This window comes from Eulemur rufifrons, chromosome 8 (assembly GCF_041146395.1).
Source record: "Eulemur rufifrons isolate Redbay chromosome 8, OSU_ERuf_1, whole genome shotgun sequence".
Taxonomy (NCBI): Eukaryota; Metazoa; Chordata; class Mammalia; order Primates; family Lemuridae; genus Eulemur; species Eulemur rufifrons.
In genome coordinates, this window is record NC_090990.1 from 9,120,424 (window position 1) to 9,130,210 (window position 9,787).

A 9,787-nucleotide genomic window follows, 5' to 3' on the forward strand; every position below is an offset into this window, starting at 1 on the left:
GGTTCTGTGATGCTCCATACACTTCCCTGCGAGACCACGGAGCCCACGCCACCCAGAGCTGGGCCAGCGTCTGTCCGCCTGCCTTGACTCTCTACACTTCCCAGGTTACTCTTAAAAATGAAAAAAAGATTTTTTGTTTAAAATACACATATTTGTTTACAAAAAGATATGGGAGGAAATATACCAAAGTATTAACATTAGTTATCTCAGGGTGGTAGGATTACAAGTGACGTTTGTTTATTTATTTATTTGGCCTATTTTCAGATGTGTCTGGAGCAAAAATGTCTCAGGTCATCAAGGAAAACAAGGTTATTTTTTTCCTAACCCAAAACAAACCCTCAAAACACTCTGTTTTCCGAGAAAGTGCATAGCCTATGCGTTGGGGGTGGGGTGGGCCGGGGCAGAGAGCCCAGGTCCACAGCCCTGGAGGTCGGTTCTGCCTGCTCCTGTGTGACCTTGTGCCACTTGCTGAACTGTTCTGGGTGTCGGTGCCTTGTATTTGTTACTGGGCTGGGAGTGGGGTCACAGTCCCACCCGCCTTCCCCACGAGGTGGCTGGGTAGGTGCAGAGAGCTCGTGGCTAGAGGGGCCTTTGAAAACCACCAAGGCCTCAGGGCGGTGGTGGTGGCCAGGAGGACACGCGGGGACTCCTGAGGGGTGCGGTGGGGCACACGGCTCTCAGGATTCGTCGTCCCAAGAGCACTGATGTTGACTAACGCTGTGGGAACAGCTGTGGGAGCTGGGTTCGAATCCAGCCCCCGTTGCTTCCTGGCTGTGTGGCTTAGGGCAGGAGCCTTCACCTCTCTGGCCCCTATTCTGTCCACTCTCAGGGATAAGTGCATGTACACGTGACCTTTGAACAACGCAGGGGTCGGAGCACTGACCCCTGCACAGTGAAAATCCATAGGTAACTTTTGACTCCCCCGAACTTAACTACTTACGGCCTACTATTGCCCGGAAGCTTTACCGGTAACAAACAGGCGATTAACACACATGGTGTACGTTACATGTATGACATGCTGGATTCTCATAGGAAAGGAGCGAGAGAAAAAATGTTGCTAAGAAAACTGTAAGGAAAAGGAAAGTTGTTTACTAAGTAGAAGTGGATCATCCCAAAGTCTCCATCCTCATCATCTTCACCCTGAGTAGGCCAAGGAGGAGGAGGAAGGGGAGGTCGCTCTTGCTGTCGCAGGGGTGGCAGAGGCAGGAGAAAAGCCGCAGGATAAGGGACGGGGCAGTGCTAACCTGTGGCGTTCAAGGGTCAGCTGCACTCCATGGGGCTCTTGTGAGGCTTTCAATGAAGTGATGCAAGAGAAGCGCTTAGCACGGTGCCTGTCCCTGGTACACGGTGATGTGGTGGTTTTCTAAGGTCACTTGCCTTAGGACCAGGCGGCCAGGACAGGGTCCAGGGGCCTCTCCTTGGTCTCCTTGTCCGATGCTGACCCCTAGTGGTGGGAGCTGCCTGGGCAGGGAAAAGCTGCGGCTGCCAGGACCCCGGGTGGGTGGGGGGACGGGGTCCCCACCCGTGGGGTCAGTGGTGCTGAGTCCCTGCTGCCTCCTGCAGCCCGGACAGCAACCTTGCGAGTTACAGGCCAGGAAAGGGGGGTGCAGGATGAGGCCCCTGTTGTCCCCGGCCTTCCTAGTTCCCGGTGGACGGACAGATGTGTCTTCCTCGCCTTGGAACGCTGGCCTCGTGGGGCCTCCGCGGGACTCCCGGGGCTTTCTGGACTGAGAGCCAGCTCGCCTCGGCTTCCACTCCCACTGCATCCGGACTCTCAACCTGCTTCCGTTCTGGCCAAAAAAACTCAGGTTCCGGCTCCTCCTCCTGGCAGACACTGGTGGTTCAGAGCTGCCATCGGCCCAAGCCCAAGGGTGGGTGAGGGCAGGACCCTGCACGGTGTCCCCTTCCCTCGTGGTCTCACCGCCCAGTCTTAGGGCGTAAGTCATCCTGCCATAGCCACCAAGGCTGCTGCTTGTTAAACGTGACGGGGGGCCGGACTGGATCCTTGGCCTGCGTGTGAGCTACTGCTCATCCAACCCCTGCTTGGGAAGTAGAAACCGTTTGGCAGTAACAGTCGCTGATACTTTCCAGTATTCTTACCGTGGGCCAAGCACTCTCCATGGCAGCCGTGGGAGGGAGGCGCAGTCTGTATCCCCATCAGACAGTGGCGGGCAGGAAGGCAGGAGAGGTGAGGAGCCCCCCTTAGGATCCCACAGCCCAGAGGTGGCAGGGCCAGGATCACAAAGAGGTGGCCTGATTTCAGAGCCCGACTGCAGAGCCCCGTGCTCGGCCTGGGTCACCTCGTCGCACAGCGCCAGGGGGCATTAGTTACATAAACATGTCCCCTCTTGGTTTCCTCGTCTTATGTAGTAGGACCCTGAGGCTCAGAATGGTGGAGTAACTTCCTCAAAGTTACACGGCAAGTTAAGCAGGAGAAGGGGAGTTTGAACCCAGTTCTGTCTGACTTTTGTCACATGGACACGTTTGTGCCAAGTTACCAATTCCCAGGAGCTTGACATTCCGGGCTCGGATGCTCAGGGCGGCGGAGGCTCAGAGCAGTGGGTGCAGAGCTCAGGGGCGTTCCCAGCGGTAAGTCGCGTGTAGCGGGAGAGGTTGGTCAGAGGCGCGTGAGTTGCCGTAGGGAGGTGACAGTGTGTGCCCCCGCGCGTGTGCTTTAGACCAGACACACCTTGTGTGCAGCTCCTTTCTGTTGTGTCTCTGTCTCAGTCTAAAGCCCTGAGTGGGCAGAGTGGGCGATTTGTGAGCGGTTCCTGTGCTTCAGAACCCACAGGTCCACCCCCCATTCTGAAGGACCAACCGTAGGGACCTCTGAATTGTCAGGTGGGAAGGATGTCAGGCTGCCATTCTCAGACCCAGACAAGGGGACCCCACCTGGGAGGAGAATGCCAGCGGAGGTGGGGGGGGTCAGGAGAGCGATCCCTCTCACACCTTCCTGTGCTGCTGCAAAGGGCTGCCTGTCCCAGGGGCCGCCTCGGGCGTTCATGTGCTTTCCTCGGACGTGGCCGGGAATGTCTGCAGGAGGGGAGCACTGAGGGTTCATTGCTGCATGGTGCAGACCACCCTGGGTGCCCATTTCTCTGGGTCCCACTTTGCAGGCAGCCCGGATGGATGCGGCAGAGGAAGCCAGGGAGGGGGACATCCCCCCAGACACAGCTGAGTGGTCGCAGCCCGGAGGGCTGTTGCTGCACCTGGAGGGGAAGCAGGTGTGGTGCACTGACTCACCTGAGTGAGGTGTGCTGGTGTAGGAAACGCGAGTCTGTACGGCGGTTCTGAGACACACCTAGCCTAGTTCCTCCTTAAACAGAGGTGATCGCCCCATTATTCTTGCAGGCGGCCACCAGAGCTGGTCCCCTGGGCCATCACTCGGGCATAGCAAAGGCTTTGTCAAGCAGAGGCTGCTTCCTTTTAGTCTGTGGATGCTTACTGGGTGCAGTTTTTCCTGGATGTGCCAAGCCCAGGCCAGGTGCTGGGGGTTCCGTGGTCAGTGAGCAGACGTGCCCACCTTCTCTGAAGTCCACGTCACTTGTGCTGCTTGTTTCCTGGCGCCACAGGAAGGCGCGGGGAGAAGGTGCCGCCCAGTCAGGCACTGAGGTTTGGGGGCCAAGTTGGATGTTGTGCCCGCTGTGCGCTCTTGGAGAAGTCACTCCACCTCTCTGAGCTTCTGGTTTCTTGTCTGTCAAGCACAATAATCTCATACTCCCTCGCAACTCCGTTGTGCTGGGCACATGAGGGTGTGGAGCACAAAGGGTTTCTAAGCCGCGGGGAGGTGATTAGCTGGTTTGGGGGCAAAGTTAATACCATCAGCTCAGCCTCTGCTGTATGGATTTATATTCCCGGGGGACGGGGCTGGCAGCGGAAGGGAAGTGATTTCACAGACTGCTAGAGTGTCTGAGATGGAGGGAGCTCTAAAGATCACTTGGTCCAGGCTTTTCCTTGTACAGATGGGGAAACTGAGGCTCCAAGGAGGCAGTGACTTGCCTAAAATAACACAGGTGGCCAATGCGATGTACGCGCATCAGGCTTTAGGCCAAAAACTGTCCATTTCTCAGCAGAACTCTCTCGAGAACCCCTGCTCTGCCGGAAGAACTCGGGGCCTGGGGCAAGGTATGGAAGGTTCTGGAGCTAGGAGAGATGAGATAGGTTTTTCATTTTATCTGTGTTCATATGAGGGGCAAAGCGGGTGCTCACAGTGGCTCTGCTCCTGTAGCTACCCCTGGGGTGTCCGTGTTCACCTGCGACCGTGGTGCGGTAGACCCCTGGGCTCCTCCCTGTGTCCCCTGTTCAGCCCCCTCTGCCCCAGCACGAGCCTGGGGAGCTAACTGGGAAGTAGAAATCGACTACCCTGAGAAAAGAATGTGCATTAGTACAATTCCAATATATGCCCTTTTTCTCCCTAAAAGAATTTGAGATCACTTCTGATAAAACCCCACATACCCTGGGGGATGACACAGCTAAAAGAGACCTCAGACGCTGGACAGAGAAGACCTGTGTGACCAGCCCAGGGGAGGGCCGCCTGCCACAGCTCAGCCCCACACTTGTCCCTGGGCTTCCTCGTGTCCCACATGTTCCTGTCGTGGGATCCCGGGAGCCGGGCTGCCTCCAAGGAGGAGCTGGTCACGCGGATTGGGCGTGGGGTGGCCCATCTCCCCGCTGGTTCTGCATAAAGGTGCACATGATTTTTCCCAGGTAGAAGCTTGTGAAGGGGAGATCAAAGGTTGTTAGGAGGAGTTAAGGTAATGGAAGCCGAAATACCATCTTCTTATAGTTGCATTCAAATTCCAGCTAGTCCTTGGAAAACTCACAAGAATGGGCCTGAGAATGTTCTGGAACCCCCTTTCTCTCTGTGTGGCTGGTCTCACTTTGCTCTTGGTGGGATCTGAGGGGCAACCCCCAGGGGAGCTCTCAGGGGACAATCTATAGCGCAGGCGCTTGACATTGCTGATCAACATGCGGTGCAGAGCTGGCGATACCCCGGCACAGGTGGGATTTGTGGCCTTCTCGCCGTGGTGGTGGGTGACGGCAACAGCAGGCCAAGAGTCCCCTTGGTCATTTCTTCTTCCCCGTGTCTCCTGGCTCGCTTTCCAGGCCAAGCAGTCCTTAGCTACGCTGACCAAGGACGTCCCCAAGCGGCATTCCCTTGCCATGCCGGGCGAGACGGTGCTCAACGGCAACCAGGAGTGGGTGGTGCAGGCGGACCTCCCGCTGACCGCAGCCATCCGGCAGAGCCAGCAGACTCTCTACCACTCTCACCCCCCCCACCCTGCAGACCGGCAAGGTGAGTCCTGCCCTGGCCCGGCCCAGCCACGGCTGCAAGGAGCTTCTTAGGAGCATCTGACCCAGTGGGAGAGGCGGCTTCTTTGTTCACATGACAGCAGTTTACAGGGTGTGGGGCAGAGACCTGGGGCTCATGTAATTGAAAAGTCCAAGAGATGGACTTCAGGCATGGCTGGATCCAGAGGTTCAAACAATGGCTCTGGCTGCAGAGCGAGCAGTGCAGACAGGGAACCCCCGGGAGGCCGTGTGACCGTCCAAGTGAGAGGCGGCAGTGGCGGTGGCAATGGGGCTGTGGATTTGGGGCTGTGTCCTGGAGGCGCCGCTGCTGCTTGGACATGGGGTGTGGGGGAAAGAGCGGAGTAGTGGAGGCCTCTAGGTTTCCCGTACGGGAAGCTGGTGTAGGGCAGAGTTTAGGATCGCAGGTCTAGGGAACAGCCAGGTGGTGGGAGCACGTGAGCAGTCATGGACGTCCCAGAAACCCCTGCGTCTCCTTCCCCCCAGCCTGGTGAGGAGGGGCTGATGGATCCAGCTGTGGGAGGTTCTCCCCAGCAGCTGCTCTGTGGGAACATGAGCGGCAGAGAACTGGGCAAGTCGTCTCTTCCCTTCTCTAGGCCTCAGTGAGTGTCCCCATCTGTATGATGGGGGCACTGGGTCCGATCAGCTGCAGGGCGGTCCAGGAGGGGGCATTCCCTCCATCCCTCACTCACCAACTGTCCCTGCTTTCCAGCGGTCCGGGTGAGCCCCTGCCACTCCCGGCAGCCCTCTGTCATCTCCGACGCATCTGCTGCTGAAGGCGACCGGTCGTCCACACCAAGTGACATCAACTCCCCTCGACACCGGACGCACTCCCTCTGCAACGTAAGGCCAGCAGCAGCAGGGCCGGGGCCCCTGGGCAGGGGCCGCGTGGCGGGTGAAGCCGGACTCGCTGTTTCCTCTCGTCTACCCAGGGAGCGCTCTGGCGAACGCATTTCCTGTTCTGTTCTGTCCTTTCGCAAGAAGCGATGGATGTGGGGAGAGAAAGAGATGAGGCCCGTTTGCTCCTTATGTCCGGGAGGGTGAGGAGGATCCAGAGGAAGCAGGCCTGGGTCGGCCGCGGGGTCCGTGCAGCTGGAAGTGGGGGGTGGGCCCTGTCTGGGACCGTGGGCTTCTCCTCCCAGACGTTACCCACTGGAGCGCAGGGGCTGGTCAGCACCACCTCGTGTCCCTTTAGGGCCAGCTCTCCGACCTTCACCCCATAGTCTGGGCACTTATTGCCTCTGGAGAGGCCTGCGGATTCATTCTAAGTTTGTTTACTTTGCTTATTTCATCATTTTTGATTCTCTGCTGGGCACCAGCTACCAAGAGGCACAAGTCGCAGCCACCTAGCTCCTGGTGACTGGTGGGGCAGACAGACGGGCCTGAAGCAGTGAGGGAGGCGGGTCCGGTGTCTGAGGACAGTTGGAAGCCTCCTTGAGGCTCATGGAACACTGGGGTCAGGGTGCGGGGACCCCTCTGAGTTTTCGCTCCATCACACAGGTGTTGGTTCAGAGGCCTCCCCTGCTGTGTCCCAGAGACAGAGACTCCATAGGGCTGGGTCTTCAGTGGGCAGGGAGGCTTTTGCAAAAACTCAGTTATTGTTGCTTTATTAACTAGCAAAGTAGATAATAAAAAAAGAAATGAGGTGAACACATCGGCAAAACCATTCCTTGCCGTTGGTATGATTGTCTACCTGGAGAACTCCAGAGGATAGCCTAGAAAGCTATTAGCACTAGCAGGAAGCAAGTACATTGCCATCCTGGTTGAATATCAATTTATAAAAATCAATAGCTTTCCTATATGTGAGTAATAACGATCGAACCATTTTTTTTCCCCAAACCACAATAACAATGAAAAGTGCTTATAAAAATAGCTAAGACTAAGCAACAGAAGCCGCCTCGGTGTGGCGGCGTGGGCGGCAGGCGTTGCTGGCCCTGGGGTCTCCCACAGCCCACTCAGGACGGGAAGAAGGTCGGCCCTGCTCAGAGCTGGGCCCCCACTTTTTTTTTTTAGTGGAGCTTTAGGGAAGCAGTGTGTTCTTGTCCCCAGAGCAGAATCCTAGTGACAGGGCCTGTCTTGATGACAGAGCCAAGACAAGGAAGGTGGGCCACGAGAGGGGCCTCTGACGTCCACTGCCTGCTCCGTAGGCCCCCCGTTGGGGTCACGCCCGGAGCCAGCGGTGCCTCGGGCAGACACCCGACAGTGGCCACGCACATCCCAAATGAGAAAACCTCCCCAAGGACCGTACTTTGTCTTCTCCTGGTGGCCCGAGGGGGCCCTGACAGCACAAATGCTTCTGGAAAAGCTATTCTGCAGAAGGGGTTCTCTGGGGGCCTCGCGACTTGCATTCGACAGAGGCCTCGCCTTTGCCCGGCCCAGCCTTGGCACATACCTGCCGCTGCAGTTCCAGCACTTTTGTTTCCAGGCTCACCTTACGCAGGGCCCTGCCGCTAGGAAATGAGTGCTCTGGTGAGCCAGCGGTCTGCATGTGGGCATCTCAGTGGGCACCGGCCCCATTCTCTCACCCAATGGTCCTACCCAGAGTAGAACTGTCCTAGCGGCCTGCAGAACGGGTTCCGTTTGCGACCCTTGAGATGGGACCAAAGATTAAACTACCATTGGTGACATCCCTCCCTTCCTCAACCCCCTTTATCCGCTATCTCAACAGGTGTGCACACAGGTAAGCCAGGAAGAGCCAGAAAATAGCTGCAGGTGACCCTCTGTCCTCAGGCATCTGAGCTGGCACCGGCGAGAACAGTGTACCTGAACTAGGGATCACCTCATCCTCTCACACTCTGGCCACTAATTGAGAGCAGAGGTGGGGACTTAGCACAGAGAGGTTGGAGAAGTTGAGGGACATTGTTGCTTCTTGGGCACTGTGCCTGCAATTCCAGAAACAACCACTAGAAGCTCCCCAGCAACGACTGCTGTGCTCCAAACCATCTTTTGCCTCCAGGTGGGCAGACGGTTCTGGGAGGCAGTGAAGACTTCTGCACACCCGCAGGCTACTGAGGTTCCCTCCCCACCCACGTAGGGCAGGGCTGGCGACACAGTGGAAATGTCTCGGCTGCCTGGGCCAGTGCAGGGCTCCCTGGGAAGGAGGGAAGGCGCTCAGACCCTGTGGGTAGGGCTCCCCAGGCCGCCCAAAGCTCGGGACTGACTGTGCCCTGAAGCCCCTGCCTAGAAGGAGCACTGTGCCAGGAGCAATCAGACAGTCCCAGATTTGAGTTGCAGCTCACTGTTTAGTTAGCTGCACGGTGTTGGACTGTCTGGAGCTTGTCCTCGTGTCTGTGAATAGGTCTGATGAGCCCTGTCTGCGCCGCCGCAAAATAAGAGATTCCGTGTGTTGCTTGTTGGGGAAGCTAGAAGCTACTTAGTCTCCCAAGTCTGTTTCTGTCTGGAAATCCCTTATTTTATTTTTATTTATTTTTTATGAAAAGCACTGAGTATAACCAAGCCCTAGTTCTAACGCCATTCCTGCTTGACCTATCAGGAGAGGAATTTAGGAGCCTCTGAGCAACTGATTTGTGGGTCAGAGGCTGTTGGGGGTCAAGAGGCCAGAGCAGGCAGGAGGCCTCTGTCCAGAACCCCTTGTCCAGGCAGCATGTTAGTGCACCCCACGCTGCATCAACAAGCCACCCGGGAGTGTCTGCTTCGGGAAGTGGGGTGTGGGTGGGTCCCCACTACAGGGCAGCGTGGCCCCTGAGGGATGGCTGCCTTCACGTGTGTCATGTGTCTCTGCTGTTTCATCTTCCTCTTCTCCTTTGGCTACAGGGCGACAGTCCCGGCCCGGTCCAGAAGAACCTGCACAACCCTATTGTACAGGTAGGTGTGCCCTCCCTGGCCGCAGGGCCCTCTCTCCACCCCGACTTGACCGTGACCTCATCCCTTGCTCCCCCAGGCCGTCATTCCCATTGGCTTCCACACTCGGGCACCCAAGGCGGAGAGGAGTTAAGCCACGCCTGAGTCACACATGGGCTGGTGCCTGAGCCAGGCTCAGCACCTGGGGCTGCCTCTTCTGTCCTGTGCCGGACTGTCGAGCTACCGCATGCTCACATGTCCTCCATCCTGCTGCCCTGGCCGGTGTCGTCCCCTGGCAGCCAGTTTTATAAAATGACCGTTACTGTTTAGAGCCTGTTAACCCAGCTGATGGGCTCTTTGGGCCCCTTGCTGCCAGACACGCTCTGACCATTTTTAGCATTTCACTATTGTCATGAGAGTGGGGAGGGGCTGCAGGGAGGACAGGACGACAGACGACAGGGATGTGAGGGTCAGCAGGGTCTCTGAGATCATCTCCCCAGTCCCAGGGCCCCACATGCTGGTCTGTGTACCACCGCTCTGTGTCGGGGCCCACCAGGAAAGTGGCTCAAATGCAGATTCCTGGGCCCTTCAACCTGGGGGTTCTGATCCACCTGGTGTAGGGCCTGGAATTCAGGGAATTCTGAAGTGTTTTGGGAACTGTAAGTGTAGTCTAAAC

General features: G+C 57.1%; 1 protein-coding gene across 5 annotated transcripts in view; it reads left to right on the plus strand.

Annotated features, from left to right (window-relative positions):
- Positions 1–9,787, plus strand: part of KAZN (kazrin, periplakin interacting protein) — a 366,657-nt gene that overhangs the window by 353,555 nt on the left and 3,315 nt on the right. For 4 of the 5 annotated variants that reach the window (XM_069479370.1, XM_069479373.1, XM_069479372.1 and 1 more), the window contains exons 5-7: positions 5,107–5,296; positions 6,023–6,153; positions 9,085–9,135. In XM_069479370.1, the coding sequence (XP_069335471.1) occupies positions 5,107–5,296; positions 6,023–6,153; positions 9,085–9,135 (372 nt within the window). The remainder of the gene's footprint in view (positions 1–5,106; positions 5,297–6,022; positions 6,154–9,084; positions 9,136–9,787) is intronic. The other variant, XM_069479374.1, reaches the window with a different exon arrangement.